The 17550-nt window shown below is 50.0% G+C and overlaps 1 protein-coding gene across 1 annotated transcript in view; it reads left to right on the forward strand.

Moving 5' to 3' along the window:
• Positions 1-1394: 1394 nt before the first annotated feature.
• The window catches only part of CELF4 (CUGBP Elav-like family member 4), a 305722-nt gene continuing 289566 nt past the window's right edge, over positions 1395-17550 (forward strand). The window contains exon 1 of the mRNA XM_046670818.1: positions 1395-1785. Within this exon, the coding sequence (XP_046526774.1) occupies positions 1500-1785 (286 nt within the window). The 5' untranslated portion in view covers positions 1395-1499. The remainder of the gene's footprint in view (positions 1786-17550) is intronic.

Genomic DNA, 17550 nt, shown 5'->3' on the forward strand with positions numbered 1-17550 from the left:
GGGGGCTTTATTTCTTTGATGGTGGATTAAGAAAAAAAAAATTCCGTTTGAACCAGTAAAGCAGATGAGGGCAAAATCAAGCCAGTCCCTCGCGCTGCTTCACCGGCCACTGCGCCCAGAGCCTGCCGCCTTCCCCGGCGGGCGAGCGGGCCGAGGCGCCCGGCTCCTACCTTCCTCCCGCCAGCCGCCTGCCGGACCAGCCGCCGCGCTTTGGGGCGGGGGAGGCCGTCCGGGACGGAAACACCCACCTCCAGTCTTCGCAGGCGGGTCGGGCCCCGAATCTCTAAGCCCCGTCCCCCCAGCGCGGCCCAACTACTCCCCAGTCCCAGGTGGCTCGGGTAGCGGTAGACGCTGTGCAGGAGGGCGACGGTTTGGGGCTGCTCTGGCAGGTTGGGGATGCGAGGAGGAAAAAAGCAGAGAGACGGAGAGACAGAGAGCGCGCGCAAGACAGCTCTTGTCTATAGATTCATCCACATAATATATATTTATGTAGCTTTTTTTCTCTCCACACTGATCAATGCGCACTCGGATCGCTGGGCGGACTCCCTCCAAGCCAGCTCGCTTTTTCTAGTCGAAATAAATAAATAAAGGGAACCAGATGGGAGAAAAAAGCGCCCATTCCACCTCCGCCGCCGCCTTCGCCGCCGCCCCGCCCGCCATCCCTGCTTTTGCTTCGCCCGCCTGGCGCCCTAAGAGAGCGCAGCTCGGTGGATAATGGCCCCCTACATACCCACACGAAAATGAAAATCAATGTTTTTAAAATACAAAAAGTTGCACCTGCTGCTATTACAAAAAGAACCCCCAAAAGGCAAAGAGGAGGCCAGCAACCCGGTTCCTAAGAGGCACCCGCTCCCCGCGGTCGCCGGGCCCGGAATCTCAGCGCCTCCCGAAGAGCCATGCGCCTGGCGCTATTTATAGCCCGGGGCCGTCTCGGACTGTACCACCGCCGCTCGCTGGGGTCGCCGACGGGGGAGGCGCGGCGGGGCCGACGCCGCCCCACGCCGCCCTGCTCCTGGCCGCCGCCCGCCGCCGCGCGGGAGCTCCCCCCCGCCCCCAGCTCGCCTTCTCCCAGTGCCCCCCTCCTCCGCGCGCGCACACTCGCGGCCCCCACCCCTGGTCTGACTGGGAACTTGAACCGGTCCAGCCTGTTTAAACGGAAAGGACAGAGATCCTGTCTGTTCAATGTAAAAAAAAAAAAAAAAAAAAAAAATCAGATCAGACCGAAAGAGAGAGAGAGAGGAGAAGGAGAGAGAGAGAGAGGAGAGAGGGAGGGAGAGAGAGGGGGGAGAGGAGAGAGAGAGCGCGAGCGCGAGCGAGCGAGAGAAGAGAGGAGAAAGAGAGAGAGCAGAGAGCGAGAGGAGAGCGAGGTGTAGAGAAACCGAGGGGGAGAGAACCCGAGTGTGTGTATGCGTGTGCGTGTGTGAGCGCGACCGAGCTTGCGAGGGAGAGGAGCGAGAGAGTGCGAGCGAGAAAGAATAAAAGGAAAGAAGATTTTCTCTATGTATATAAAGATGGCCACGTTAGCAAACGGACAGGCTGACAACGCGAGCCTCAGTACCAACGGGCTCGGCAGCAGCCCGGGCAGCGCCGGGCACATGAACGGATTAAGCCACAGCCCGGGGAACCCGTCGACCATTCCCATGAAGGACCACGATGCCATCAAGCTGTTCATTGGGCAGATCCCCCGCAACCTGGATGAAAAGGACCTCAAGCCCCTCTTCGAGGAGTTCGGCAAGATCTACGAGCTTACGGTTCTGAAGGACAGGTTCACAGGCATGCACAAAGGTGAGTGCACCTTTCCCTCCCAACTTTGCCAGGGAGAAGGAGCCGGCGGGCGGGCTGGCGGGCCGGCGACGGGCGAGCGGGAGACGGCGCGAGAGGGAGCCTCGGGCGGACTCCGAGGAGGGAGGCGCTCGGGCAGCAGAGACCAGGACTGGGGTGCGTGGGGAGCTGTTCGCTGGGGCAAGGCTGGGTTTGGGGCGAAGACCTGATAGAAGCGGTGCCGTGGGGAGAGTAGCGGGAGCCGGAGATGAAGAGAAAGAGAGAGGATATAGAAGAAACGGGGCTTGGATTTTTGGGTAGAGCGACTTGAAAGATTGGGATGGGGACAACTGCACCGGCTGAGCCCGGGACGCTGAGCAGACTGGCGGGCGCTCAGAGGGCCGGGGACCAGGGTGCTGTCCATCGCCGTGGTGCTGAAAATGCTAAGAGGAGACGGTCTCCTCGTTCTCTGCTCCGGGCCAGAGTAGCAGGAGCGCAGCCGTCTAAAAAGGATAGAGGTGACAAATTCAAAGAGATATTTTTATTTCGCTATCAATTTAACAGTAAACTCTGCCTGTCGAGCTGTGTGCCTCAATAATCCAGTTGTGGTATGAGTGGTGGGGGAGGGGGGTGGATGTTTGAAGGAAGGAGGAACAAAACCTAAGGCAAGAATTAGCAAGAAACCAGCCATCCCCTGGGTGGAGTGGGGGTCGGAGAAGCCTGGATGATCCCCTTCTCAGGAAAGTGGGGCTTTGGGGAAAAAATCTGTGTGTGCAAGATATGCATTTTGAAGGGTGTAGCTTAAATTATCCCAAACTCACCATGCAGAGAGGTTTATAGTACATTATTTCTCTCCCTTGAAGCAATCATTGCTAGCGAGTGCTTAGGGGAAGGGGCGACAGAATAATCAAAGAATTAAAACCCAACAACTTTTTAGGAAAGTGGTCACGGGAATTGTCTGCAGCCTGCCTGTTTTCTCCTTGTTTTATTATCTTTAAGGCAGAGCCCCAAACGTGTTCAGTTGTAGAACGTGTGTGGGTGGCTGGTGGGTGACGAAATTAGCCCAGTGCTCCGCTCTCTAACAGTAATGTATAGGATGTGCAGCAGGGATTAATCGGGGCTGGAGCTGTGTGGGCAAGTTAAATGCTTTCTGAGAGAGATTGATCATCAGGCAGGGAAGGAGCACCGGGCTAAGGAAGTTGTAAGGATGTGTATGGACGTTCCGTTTTTAATAAACAGTCATGTGGAGAGCCACTGAAGATGCTGTGTTAGAGCTGGTGGTTTTAAAGATGAAAACACACACACGCACACGCACACCCACCCACACACACAGAGAGCAGCCTCATCCTTGGCCACAAATGGGCTATGAACAGAGCTGATCCTCCGGCACATTAGGTGCAGAGCGTGGGGCTGTCTGGCTGTCTGGCTCTCTAAGCAGCAGTGGTTTTTCACTATCACAACCTCCCTCCTTCTCCAGCCCTCCCTTCATCCGAATACTAAGCAGAGCTCCAAACTCTTCATAGTTGGAGTCCCAGAGAGCAGTTTTTTATTGGCTTTAGCATCTTCCAGCTTGCCTGCTGAGGAGTAAATCTTAAAGTTAATGGCATGTTGAGTAGCACAAAAACACAGCAGAATGGAAATATACTGGGTTTGTTGGGGTGGGGTGAGGGTGGGGGCTGTAATGGAGAAAGAAATCAACCTTTATCCAATATGGAGAAAATGTCTGTCTATTCAGAAGACAGACTGGAAAGGTGGAATGGGGAGGCAGCCTTCAAAATAATGTTTGTTTCCTTTTTTCCCTCTCCCTGTCAAGACAACCATATCTTTGTAGTTTTTCTCTTTCCAATCAAGCTCCCTGGAAGCTAATCAAGGTTTGTATCAAACCTTTGTCGTTTTACTATATCCTCAGATTTAAAAATAGTAATAATGAAAATAGAAAAGGATAGGTAGGGAAACCCTTTGCCCATCTTAATGATCAGTTCTGGTAGTGATTTAAGGTTTTAAAGTTAAAAAAAAAAAATCGGAACCCACCAAAGGCAAGACAGTTGTGAAGAGCTGAGCTTCCTATGAGATCTGGTTTGGAACACTTTATTTGCTTTTTTATTTCAAATGAAGACAAACTTTAGCAATATTCCTTGGTCTCTTCTCAACGATCACTTGCTGGTATCATCACTCTGTTTCTGATGTTTTGTGGGCTCCCTTGTATTATAGCAAAGAAGTAGAATTATCATCATTTGCATCAGGGAAGTAGGGAAGGCTATTACATAGTTATATCACAAGTATCATATCATATATATACAGACACATATCTGACCAGGATTCCTAGGACAAGCAAAACTTTATTTTTTAAATAATTCTTCCCCTAAACTGGCTCAGTCGGTGGCAGGCAGGCCCGTTGGCTCCGGCAAGCTGGGTGCCTCGTTGTCGCAGCTCACCCTTCAGAGCCTCAGCATATATTTTCCCCTATGAAACTTCCTGCCTCTTCATCCCTAGGATTTTTATAGATGAGGTTGGGCCACGATGTCCCTAACAGTGCCTGAAAGCTCCTGGAGAGCTGAATAAATGAGACAGTTTCTGAGGTCTGCTTTATTCAGTCCTAGAAGAGTTTGAACTCCTCCTTCAGTGATACAGCCTGATCTATTAGCTAATCTTGATAAAATAAGCCTCTGGCCACCTTAAAAAAATTACTCACTTGCCATTGGTGATTAATTACTGTTAAGTCAAAAAGCATGATGAGGCTTGAAGAACGAGGATTGCATTTGGCTTCTAGATTTTCCCCAACTCTAAACTGACAACATGAGGCCGGGGATAGAAACATGCCTTTGTTAAGCCTGGTTTCAGGGCATATTTGTGGCTCTTTCTCTCCCCTTCTTGAATTTCTAACTTCTACTGAATCATACTGGGATAAAATTCAGAGGCATGACAGAATACTGGCCTCCAGTATGGATGGCATATGTATGTTATTGGTAGGAAAAAAAAGAAGAAGTAAAAATTAAATTAAATGCATGAGATTTCAGGTGGGTATCCATTTGTTGGCCAACTGCCATTTCAGGTAACTAAAGAAGGAAGGAGTTCTAAGGGTTAAAGGAATACCTGCCATGCGTAGAGTGAACCTTAAAAGGCAATTACTCCAGTCAAATTCGGAGTCTGTGGAGGAGAGAGTGGGTGGGTGTTGTGGAGCAAACCCAGCCGTATCAGGAAAGGCTGTTGGGCTGGGGAGGCAGCAAATAGCAGTTGTGGACTGAGGTAATTACTGTAAAGGTAAAAGTACCCCCTGGAGACCAGACAGCAACTGGGCGGGTGTGGGGGGGAGATCTAGGTGCTAGGCAGAGTTAGAAAGGAAGGAAAAAAAGCCCAGAATTACAATTCGAAGAAACAACATTCAAAGAAGAAAATCCAGTTTAATGCAAACTCTCCCGGCTAACTCAGAGTCTTCTTTTCTCCCCTATGGGAAGCACTTTGAGAAAGATTGTTTTTCCAGGCTCCAAAGGGAAAGACATTGTACTATTGATTAAAGAGGAAAAAGACAACCTCCCTGCGTAGCAGAATAAGTGAGCTGAGGACCGATTTTGCCCCTTCCCGTAGAATTTTTCTCCCTTGGAGAAGGGAACAGGTCACCTACTGGTCTAATTCTTCCCTTCTCTCACTTTTTATTTATTTTTCTTTTCATCTTTTTATTTCCTGGAGAACAAATAGAGGCAGTGACTGAAAATACACACACACACACACCCATGCTTCCTAACACACACACACACATACACAATTAGTGGATCACACATGAACAAGCCGGCAATCCATTCATAACTTTGGTCTTGACTAGCAGGATGGGAGGCAGCAAAGACTGAGTTACTGGGAGACATAAAGACTAGTGCTCTCTGGATAGCCATATTATAATGCATTATCTTTGAAGTCATTTAAGTCCAATTTAAGTAGTATTTAGTGTAATATTTATGAATTAATGTAATCTAAACATAAGGTTGTCCCCAAAGGTTTAAACAGCCTTACTACTGATGTGTGCTTGTTCCCAGAGCCTGCAATGCATTTTAATCTAAACAGCCAAGTCCACATCGCAGTCCCTCTTGTTAACCAGTCAGAACAGATCTGTGGCCTGGGTAACCACTCTGCATTGAGACTTTCCCCCGATGCATGGAGGAAAATCTACTCTACTGGCAGCCCAGGGGCTCCAAGCCCAGGAGCCACAGCTGCAGGGACATCAGCCCCTCAGACTTTCACACTACATTCAGAGGGAGGGTGGGGACAGAGTAATGGAACCTTCTGTGGATTGAGCTCCAGAGAGTATATCATTTTAAAATATTCTCATCACCAGATACACAACCTCTCATTTCAACGGTCCCTGAGTAGGAATGCCTGAAGCCCCTCGATTTGGGGTGCAGCTGGGAGAAAGGGAAGGGGTAAGAGTTGTGATTATGTTTTGGTGATTTGTGACCATCTTCATAAAATGATGCCTTGTATTTTCGTGTAAGATGTAACAATCCTCAGAACATCTAGTTTCCACCGCTTGCTGTTAGCCGAGAGGGCTTGTTGTTTTTCTCCTTAGATAGGTGAATTAAAGCCAGTCAGGCTCTATCTGATTTCCGTTTTCAAATGAGTCTAAAACACAGTGAAGCTGAGGTATCAGCATGGGCATCAGCCCAATTAAGATGTACTTTAAAAAAATTTATTTGAAAAATAAAAATTCAGTTCTGTCCAGATAAAGACACTAGTAGAATGGCTGGGCACACACCTATAGTTTTTAAAAGAAAGATTTACCTTGTGAGAAAGAGATGTGGAAAATGAGAGAGCTGCAATAAGAAAAGAAGAAAAAAATACGTAAAAAGAATGTTTCACTAAAGAAAATGAGCAATAGTAATTATTGCAAAACTAAGGTAAACCTAAGCAGCCCCTGTAATAAACCTCCAAATTCCAGATGTTGATAAGTACTGTATTTAGGAGCAAAGAAGAAATTATTGGGAAATGATTCATTTATTTAAGAAACTGGTGGTTATTTGCTGTTTGTGAATTATTTCGTTTATCTTTTAAACAGACTTCCTCAGAATGCACACACACAGGTAAATGAATATGCCCATGTGCGCGTATATGTGTCCATGTGCAAGCATGACTAAGCGCATCCCACACATATGGGAACCAGGGCTGGCCTAGATTTCACTGCAATTCAACAGGGAGATGTTAACACTCTTCCCACCCCACCCCACCCCCCGCCCCGCCTCAGCTTTAATGGGAATTCTAGATTGGGTTGAAAGAACCCCCTTGGCATACTTTCACTCTCTCCACCTGCTCCAGTTGGCTGGATGTTTGTGGCTTCTCAAACACAAAACAAAATAAAACAAAAAGAAAAGCTTTCCTTGAGTGAAGTCATAGCTTGAAAACAACCCAAAGGAAAACAATTACAAAAATGTACGCCACAGATATGCCTCCCTGCCACCAACATGGGCATAAAGTTATCAGAGTGCTTTCAAAGAACTGGTTTCCAGGGGCATTCCTAATGCCCAGTGATCTCATCACACTCCAGCGACTTGAGCAAGGCCATCGCTGTCACTATTATTAGCATCATCATCCTCATTATTATAGTTTATATACCAGGAGGGGAGAGGGGCTTCTGAGTGATGCCTGAGAAGCTACCCAAGACACCACCTCCTTGGTTGGGAAAAGAGCAGGTCTCATTTGCCTCAGATGGACTTGAGAAAAATACTGCACGACTCACACCTTCCATGTCCTCAGAAGGTGATCAGTTTCCAAAATGACCCAGGAGGGATCTTACTGAAGAAGATTTGGAATGAGCAGGCTGTAGAGAAGAGGGAGATGCAAGAGAGAATAAGGCTCGATATCACAGGCAGAAAAAAGGAAAACTGAAAGTTGTAGGGCCACAATGCCAGCCGGAAGAGGGGAGCACTGGTTGACAGAGGCTGAAACTGCAGCAGCTTCTGAACTTGGAAGGGAAATCCCATGTGACATGCAGAGAGAAGAGCTAGAGGTGTGAAAATCTGTGTGTGTCTGTGGGCACTGGAGAGCTGGGGGAGGGAAGATGCTGCAGCCCTTGTGGGTGTGGGTGTGGGTGTGAGAGTGTGTGCGTGTGTGTGTGTGCGTGCGTGCGTGCAGAGAAGAGATGACAAATGCAAGTGGTACAGTGATGATGTTAGAGGTAGTTTCACCTTGCAAGGCTGTATGCACCATCAGGGAGATGGTTGATGAAGAAAAGGGGAGAGTCCGGGGAGAGCGACACTGTCCTTGTGATTATGTACATGCTCCACCTTGGAACTCGTGGCTTGGATTTGTCAATGATCTAAGTTCCCCTGCGGAGGTGTGCTCTTGTTTATCCTCCTGATGTCCCCACCCAGAAGTCCAGGTTTGGGAGAGTGTTTTGTCTCCCCCCACCCATCATCCTTCAAAGGCTCGCCTGCTTCTGTTCACTTTTTGACTCATTTTAGAAATGACCTTCCATCCAGGATCTGAGTGGCCAGCCACAGAGCCCAGCTCTCTGCAGAGATAATTCTCTCCACCCACTGCATTCCCTACTCCACCCGCTGCCCCTTGGTATCCCAGCCCTACTTTCTTCTTGTAGTGTTTTCACATAAACACACACTCACAGAGAACTTGACCAAGTCAGTCAAGTCAGGTTCTCCAGGCATTGTGCTGCATTTCCCCTAAACACACACAAGGTGTGGCAAGGACCTTACCCTCCTTTGGGCTCTCTACAACAAGAAAGGCACCTTCACCCCCTCTACCTTTGCCTTTTCGGCCTGCCTTTAAATACACAAATGCTCCAAGAATCACAGAAATCATCCAATCCTACCCAAATAGACTAGGGGAGAGGAACAGAGCCCCCAACTTAGTTGTAGCCCTTTTATTATGATCCTCTATCTCCCTCTCTTCCTTCTTCTCCTTGCCATTTAAGATGCCCTCACAAACCCCAAATTGGGGCCTAGAGACGAAGATCCATGTTCTTCTTGGCAACGTGGGGGTGCAGTTAAAGATGCCAGGCCAAAAAGACAATGAGAGGGGTAGAAACTGTGGCAGGGGAATTTCCAGAGTGATGTGCTTCCCTAAGGGCTTTGTCCACCTCCACTCACTGAGTTTCCAGTGGCCCCTGGATGGGTGTAAAGTCTGAGCCGCAGCCCTGGCCACAGGAACCAACAAGGCAGCCAAGTGGCAGCCCCAGGGTAATTGCCCTCCTTTCCAAGTCCCTTTGGGAGTAGAGGGGATGTTTTCGGGATCATGCATTCCCAGGGCTTCTTGCTTTGCACTTGCTCCACATTTGGTTTTTCTTATCCTCCCTTGTATCTCCTCTCCCGCATGAGTTAACCGACACTCTCAAACAGAGCGATTCCCAGCAGCTCAGCTCAAGAACAAGTCCTACGTGGCCATATGCAAGATGTAAATAAATGGGTGCCCTCATGGAGACAGACGTAGTTCTGGTTCCCTGAGGATGTAACAGCCAAAAATATTGATCAAGGCTCAGGAAAAAAATTGATAATGAGCTGGCCTCCGACAAGCATTTAATTGACAGAAACTTCTGAAGGCCAGCTCTGGACAGCGCATAAACTGACCGGTGATGTTACTTTTTTTGCAATACACTCTGCTTTAATTAATTATCACCTTTGTTAAGAGCGGCTCCAGATCAAAGGTTTCTAGATACTTAAGAGATCTTACTAACAAAGCCCCCCTGTGCATTAGGCTGTCCCACAGCTCCTGGTCAGGCAAGCAAGCTTCCTTCTCATTCTCTTCCCTCTTAACTGTTGGCTTCCTCCTCTTTGTTAAAAACAAATGGCTCTTGCTGCACAGCCACTCTGTCCTAGGACACAGATTGTGAGGAGTGTCTCCGCCCAGGGCAGAGGACTGCCATTTAGCAGCTGTTTCTAAAATTACACGACTGAGACTTGGTTCACCTTCAAATCTATCTGGCTGAAATGGGGAGGGTCGATAGAAGAAAAACGAGATCATGGAAATGCAAAAGGTGTGTGTGTGAGGTTGTGTGTGTGTGCGCACATGCACAGGTGACAATGTGCACATCCACATAAATATTATGGGATCGATACATTTCACATCGGCTGCCCACACCTCTTAACTTCTCCCTTCTGTCTCTTGAGCACCTGTGCACCCGTCGTATTTCACTCTGAGAAATGCTCACAGCCGAAGCGTGCATAGATGATGCTGTATCGAACCAAGCCATTGTTTGGATTCTGTTGTGGAGTCTGGGTGCTCACTGAAGGATGGTCCTCGCCTGGGGCAGGTGGTACATAAGGAATCCACTTCTTGAGATATGACAGGAGCCTCACTCTCCAGAGTCCCCAAAACCTACAAACTGACAGGTGACTTACTTGAAAGCAACCCTTGGAGTCGTTCTAGGCAGATTTGAATGCCATACGTGGCTGTTTTTCATTATTCTAATTTAATGATGCAGTCACACCTAATTAATCCATGTCTGGTTTATTCATACACTATGTCTGAGGATCCAAAAGATCTCTCTAGCTAGCCAGCTTCCCTTTACAGGGGCGAGTGAGGGGACTCCCCTGACAAGTGAGTGTGTCTGGGTCCAAACAGGAAGGGATCACTCTAGATCTGATAGAGACATGGTCCCTGACACAGCTGTCCATGCAGATAGGAACAATAGCAATCTCAGAGAGACATAGCAATGAGATCTGTGTGCACACGTGAGCACACGAAGTGTGCGTTCTACCACGGAACCCTTCTAATAGGCAACAGGCCACACCCCCAATGTGTAATAAACAAGGTGGGGGAAGCATTCCTATGATTGGGAGTTTCAATGCACAAGGTGGAGAGGCTGAACTGAGTCAACCTCCTCTCTCCGGCCTTAAGAAAGTGCAGCCAGATTCATTGCTGCCACTGCACAGATAAGGAGACTGAGGCTGGGAGCAGCATGTCCCCAAGGCCAAGCTTGCAGCGTGGCCTTCAGCACACCTCCCCATGGCTGGTTCTGGCCAGACTGCTCCCAATGAGTGCTGTCTCTTGCCTGGCAGGTACGTGGAGAGAACGAGGCATCAACCTAATAATATCCTTATAAAGCCAAGCCTCCTGCGCAAGTCCTAGGAGACAAGAAGCATCCAAAGATCAAACACTACATCACAGTGTATTTGTAGGAACTCTCTGATTCTGCTACCTCCCTATAATGCTCTAATTGACTATTTGATCAGCTCTAAAAGGGCCGGTGTTCAACACAGACTCACACACACACATTCATACACACACTCACATGCACACTCACCTACAGACATACACACACACATACACTCACCACACAAGCACATGCACACAGACTTTCTCTTTCACACGCCACTATACCCACACCAGCTTGTCCAACAAGGGTAGATTTTCACAGGAGATGCTTGAAGGTGAGTAAAAAGCACACACCTAAGATTGTATATGCCCTTCCAGTAATGGGCTTATCAATACCTCTTAAAGAAATGTGACAGCCAGCCCAGAGTGATTCAGTTGTGTGGACAAAGGTCAGCATATAGATATCCATTATTAATAATATCAATATCTTGGTTGACCAATATAACCAGAAACTGTATCATGTCGCTGCTGATGGGCGAGGCTGGGAGGACTCCACGGCAATAGCAGGAAATTATGCCCATGTAAAATTAATCATATTGACTGGTTCTAAGAATATACGGAGAAGCGAAGATGGGAGTGCTTGCCGTGGTGGGAGAGGGGGACCTTGTTCCCAGAGGCTTCCTGGTCTTGAACTCCTGGAAGGGGACCGGGAGAGTGGAGGCGTCCCTGGGTGACCGATGAGAACACTCTCCCTCATCCGGCCTCCGCTTTCCAGCAGGGTGAGGCGGAGGAGAGGTGTTCTCTCAACAGGAAAAGAAAGAAATAGGATCCCCTAACCATTATCCACCCAACATATCCATATCTTTCTGTCAAATCAATACTTGGCTTGGCTTGGTCTCACCAGACGAGACACAGAGAGCATCCTTGCACCCACTGTGTGAAGAGGTCTATCTCCAAGCGGGTGGCATGAGCCTGAAGCAACACCCCTAGTTATGTAGAGTAGGATACTGGCCCCAGAAGATGCCAGTGTGCACTCTGCAACTTAGTAGTCCCAGGAGGAAATGCACCCAATCAAATCAATCACCGTGATTCAGTTCCTGGGACCAGCATGGCCAGGGGCTTAGGGTCCTGCCCCATCAGCATTGCCAATGGGGTCAAGAATGTCTGCACTTCAGAAAGCCATTGCTCACTGAGGCTTACCTCCAGTCATAGTGAGTGGAAAGGAAAGGGAAGGCTGTGTGTCTTTGGCCTTGGAATTCCCTCCTGGCATGCCCCTGACCCCTCACTCCCTAGCCTGCTGGAGCTCCCCCCAGGATCTTCCTGACCCTCCTTGGCAGCCCTGGGCAACATCTGGGAGGCTATTCTGAGGATAGTGAGGAAAGGAGAGAATCCCAATGGCTGGGGACTCCTCAGAGAGGAAGAAAGGGAACAGGGCTGGCCAGGGGAGGCCCAATAAGCTTTTGGATCGTTCCTTTTCTCTGTTCCCAAAGTCGTCAAGGCAGCTGGAAGGGAGCCTGCCTGAGAGGTCAGGTGGCGTCGTGGGGTGATGATGGATGATAGGAGAGAGACTGCTACGGTGCAGGCGAGATGCTGTTGATTGTAAAGGAGGGTGAGGAAATGGTGCCTGTGGCTGGGATTGGAGATGGGGCCCCTCAGGGCCAGGCATACCCTTTCCCATAGGGAGCAAGGGAGCACTTCGGCCTCAGCAGACAGGCCACATCTGATCCTCCCTTAACCTGACTTGCCTCCCTCACTCCCCAGAGCTGCCAAGGGGCAAGCTAGTCCCCCCAGAGTGCACAGAGTCCTGCCCCCATGATTATACCCAGCCCTCGGGGCCAAGGGCCTTGGCCAGTCTCTGCGCTCCCTCCGCAGTTGCTAAAGGCCTTCCTAGCTGAGCCCCAGCCCCGGGCCACCAGGGACAGTTCCCAGATCTCCAGGACTTGCTCCCAACCGGAGCAGGTTCAGCATCGCCACAAAGGGCCTATGGGGAGGGCGGGTCCTGGCACCCGAGTTCAGTCACAGTGCCCTGTCCCGCAGGACCTGGGTCTCCTTAGGAGCTCGAGGAGAACAGCCAAGAGCCCAGCAGCCAGGCCCCTCTTCTAGACCTTTCCCTACCTTGGCGAGGAGTCCCCAAAGTGTACATGTGGGAGGGCTCCCCTCTCCTCCAGCAGTCAACTGCCCTCTGATGGTGACAGGGAGAAGTTCGTGCGCTGCAACGTGGGCCCCTGAAGCCAAGCGCCGCTCCTGCCACAGTCCAGCTCCGCCAGCCATCCAGGAGCAGCCGCCAGCCCTCTCCCGCACCCGCTCCTCACCGCTCACCGGGTGGGGGTGGGCCCTCTTCCTCCCCATGGGAGCCCCCTGCCCCAGTGGGTGGCACAGGCCCCTAGGCGAAGTCCCTCACTAGACAAAGTCAGGCCTGAGCCTGGGACACCAGCAAACAGAGATGCAAAACAAGAGAGGAGAATCAGAAAATCCATAAAATACTGTTTCAGTGCACATGTGAGTTTTGTTTCATTTCAAAAATGAATACTAATTAGTTTACAGTTAATTATGCCTTTATTCTTAATCCCACATGTTGGGTCACCAGAATCTTTTCCATCCTTAGGGCCTGATATGAGTCCAACTCTGAATTGCTATGCCCCTCAACTTCTGCAAAGGAATTTCCAAATGCCCCCACAAGACACACACACACAGGCATGCGTACACGTGGGCACACACACACACTCAACCCTGTGCCTCGTGAAACAGAGAGGCCTGGGTGGAGAACCCATCAGTTAGTGATCAATTGGCACGCTTGCCACCCAGGCCGAGCTGAGGCCCCCGTGCAGCAACCTGAGTCCCCTTGGTCATCGGAGTGAGGGAGGCACAGAGCAGGAGAGCCACCACTGGCTTATTTCCAGGCTTCGTTTTCTTTTCCAATTTTTAAAAATCTTTTTATTGAGAAATAAGACCTTCCTCTTTACTCTCATCTTGATTATTTCAATGAGTAAATTATTAGATTTGTTCTAGAGTCCATTTTCTATTGCAGTTGGCAGGGGGAGATTGAAAATCCACTGGAAGGGGGAGTAAAGTATGAGGCCTGGGATGGGGCAGCTGAGTTGTCCGTAGACAGAAGTAACAAATTGTAGGGCGGTGTCTCAGCACAGGGAGAGCACACCCTTAGGCTGCAGAAAGTGGCCACTTGGCAGATCTGGTCACAACGGCAGACCGGGCAGACTGTTGAAACTGGAGGGGAGCGAGTGGCAGCAGGGCCCCAGGCCACACCCACGGAGCTGGAGCCCAGGGCAGCCAGACTCCTGCTCCCTTCTGTCTGAGACCCCTGTCTCCTGCTCACATTGTCTCCAAGGCCTTGGTTTGTTTCTCTCTAATTTCTCAAGTTTCTTCACAATACATTAACTCCAAATGTTCTGACCTGAGTCAGCTGAGCCAGTGCTTCAAAGGCTGGTCCACAGCAGAGGCCACACAGCCTGGAGAAGATTGTCCCCAATGCAGGAAAAGACACAAGCAAGGCCTGCTGGGGCAAGAGTGGGGACAACGCAGTTGGCTTCTGGGATGCCCCCAACCATCCCTATGTGGGGAGCAGGGTCCCACACTCACCCCCATGCGGCAGGGCAGTCTTCTGCAAAACAGAGAGCATGTGTGGCATACCAATCTGGTGAGGGAGACGCACCGTGTCCCCCGACTAGGAAGCCCTGCGTCTGATGGGAGAGATACGGGCCTCCCTCGAGGAAGCACAGATTCATGTGCGATTCAGGTGTCCTGAGGGTCAAGTTGTCTCCTTGGGAGGTGGAGACCCACCCTCGCCACCACGAAATAACTGGGTGTGATAGAGGACAGCAGACCCACAGATTAAACTACTCAGTGCAAATGACCTGTGTGGGGAATGAGGGAACCCTAAAAAGAGGAGTAATCAAATAAGGGTACAGGCTTCCTGCCCAGGGGACTTGGTCCCAGGCTTCCAGGTAGAGAGGGGCAGTGGAAGCCACAGCTGGCACGTCGAATGAGAGAGAGCAGGGAGGCTGGATTGCTGACGGGCCCGGCTGTTTTGTTTCGTTTCGTTCCATTCTGTTTTGTTTTTGTCCCACTGCAGCGAAGTCTCATTCTCAGGCTGGTGGACAAAGGAATTTCTCCCTTTGAATAAATCTGGACCCACCCCCAGCCTGGCTGAGGGAGAAGAGATGGGGATCAAGGGTAGGTGGCTGGGTTGCAGATATGTCCGAGGAAGTCAGTGACACACACAGAGCCTGCAAGGACTGGCCTCACCTGCTTTGGGGCTGCAGTGTCCTTCAGCTGTCCCAACTGCAGCCCACTTGGGCTGAGAAATTACTCATGGAATATTTAAACCCGTGCCCATGTTCCCTGTCACCGAGGCAGACATCCAGATTGTTCCCACAGGCTCACTCAGCTGAACATCCCAAGTAATAAACTGTGGAGTTCTGGAGGTTAGAATCTTCTCGTGACCTGCACCCTTCCTCTGGGCCCACCCCTGCTCAGAAGTGACTGGAGGCTGCCGGGCAGTGGGTTTGAAGCTGGGGGACAGCGTTTCCTGGGGTGACACTGGTATTGCAGCTGGAGGAATCTCGGCAGATCTCAGGAAGATCTCGTGTGGACAGAACACACGGGCGAGGGTGCCAGGGTCCTTGGGCAGCCCATTTACTGCAGGGGAGCAATTGGGGCATGTCTCTGAAGGGAAACCCAGCCCAGAGGAGCAGGAATAGATGAGATGAGTTTTGGGGCCCCAAACACAGGAGTGTGGCCGACTCTTTGGGGAAAAAACACCCCTCTTATAGGCCTTCCACAGAGCTTGACCCCTGGCATCTTCCTGACCCCCGGGATGCCTCAGGGGAGGAGCAGAACTGGGCTCGGTCACAGAGCTGGAGTAACTGCACAACTCCTCTCTCTGCAAGGATGTGGAAGTCAGTGACCGTGGTCTTCCAGCGCCCTCCCAGCTCTCCGTCATCCCGCCCCCACCAACACCAGGCCCCAAACCCCAAGCCCCAGTGTTCTCAGGCCCCCCAGCCTTCCCAAAACAACAGTCCCCAATCCAAAGTGACCTCCTTTTCCTATCCTTTCCAAGTCCTGCCCCTTGCTGATCTGACAAATCAAACTGGGCAGATGTGTCCCTGGCGGCTAATGGACATTAATGTGTTACCATCTCTGGTGACACGTGCCTGGTACAGGGACCTTTTAGAGCCCAGGCCGTAACCCAAAGAAATCTCTCTAATAGGGGAATTTCCAACACAGGCCAGGCCTGAGGGAGACACTGTGAGGCTGGGAGGTGTCTGGCTGCTCAGAGGGGCATGGGCCTGGCTGGCCTAAAGCTACGTCACCGAGGACATGGAATTCCACCTCCCCTACTGCAGAACCAGGGCACCCAGGCAGCAGGGGAGCTGAGACCTTGCTGGTCTCCCCTCAGGGCCAGTGCACGCAGGAGTCTGCCGTGCCAAAGTTCTAATCAAATATTAAACGTGGTCAGTAAACTTAAACCAGCATCATCTCTGGAGTGCTGAGTCCCTCCCTGTGATCAGCCCAGCTCAGGGACATTTTCAGCCCTGCCTGGGTGCTAGGGTCAGGGCTTCTGGATTCATGCCCCATTGGGGGCAGGAAAAGGGGAGACAGGGACCATGGCAGCGAGCGAGGCTCATGACTTCCCTCCTCCATTCTATTATTCATTTCCTCTGATTTTTATCTAATCTCTTCTGATTGTCCTGGTGAAACTTAATAGACAAAGTGAATTTTTATTACATCATCAATGTAATCTCCAGCTAATCAGCAGACATGGGGGCCACCGCAAGCCCTATAGCTCCTCATCTGGCTTCATAAATCGTAGGAACAATCACTGCCACATGTAACTCTTCCTCCTCCTCTCCAGAGGCCCTCTCTCCACTGCTGCCCTTCCCCAGACTTGAGCTGGGGGCTTCTGCCTTCCCGCGGATCCCCCCGCTCAAGGGGCCACGTTGCCGGCCGATGGAGATATCTTCCTCATTTGTATTTTTAGTTTTCTCCCTCCCAGCTTCAGCTGTTAAAATCACAAATCTGGGGCTTGTGTTTCGAATGCCAAAATAGCCTAATGTTGACTGATTTTGATTTTCTTTTCCTCTGTGTTAGGAATATGGTATGTCATAAGATATTATGTAATCCTATGGTTCACAGTAATACTATAAACCACATTACATACCAAATTAAGTCCTATGTTACATCGTACCTATATAACCTATGTAACAAGGTGTTTTGGTTATTTAAAGTCAAATTATGCATCTTATATACTGTATCATAGATGTTAAATTATATATTTCATTTATATTATAGTATGTCTTCCATTTATATAGCATTTCAATCTGTAAAGTGCTTTTTTGTATATTACCACTTTTTATCCCCATTGCACCCGGGCACAATTGATACCTTTATTATAAAGAAAAATGGAAAAGGGATCATGAACGAAAATTACAACCTGGTCAAATCCTGCTAGGATACAACAGAACTTCTCAGGCTCAGAACAGCTCTGGGGAGCCAGGCAAGGGGGCATGAGCCAACAGGAGGGGCAGAACCCTGGCTGCTGACCAGGCAGGCAGAGTCCGGGGGCCTGGCCTGCTAGGCAGCTCCTGGCCAAAGGGCAAACATAATTCAAGGAATGGTTTATTTGGGGTTTTTTCCCACAAACGTGCCCAAAGTTAAATGTGAAACCGAGCAGACCCCCTTTCAAGACCCCTCCTTGGGAAACTGGGCCCATTCAGTAGGGCGAGGCTGTCTTCTCCT

Source organism: Equus quagga, chromosome 9 (genome assembly GCF_021613505.1).
Source record: "Equus quagga isolate Etosha38 chromosome 9, UCLA_HA_Equagga_1.0, whole genome shotgun sequence".
Lineage (NCBI taxonomy): Eukaryota > Metazoa > Chordata > Mammalia > Perissodactyla > Equidae > Equus > Equus quagga.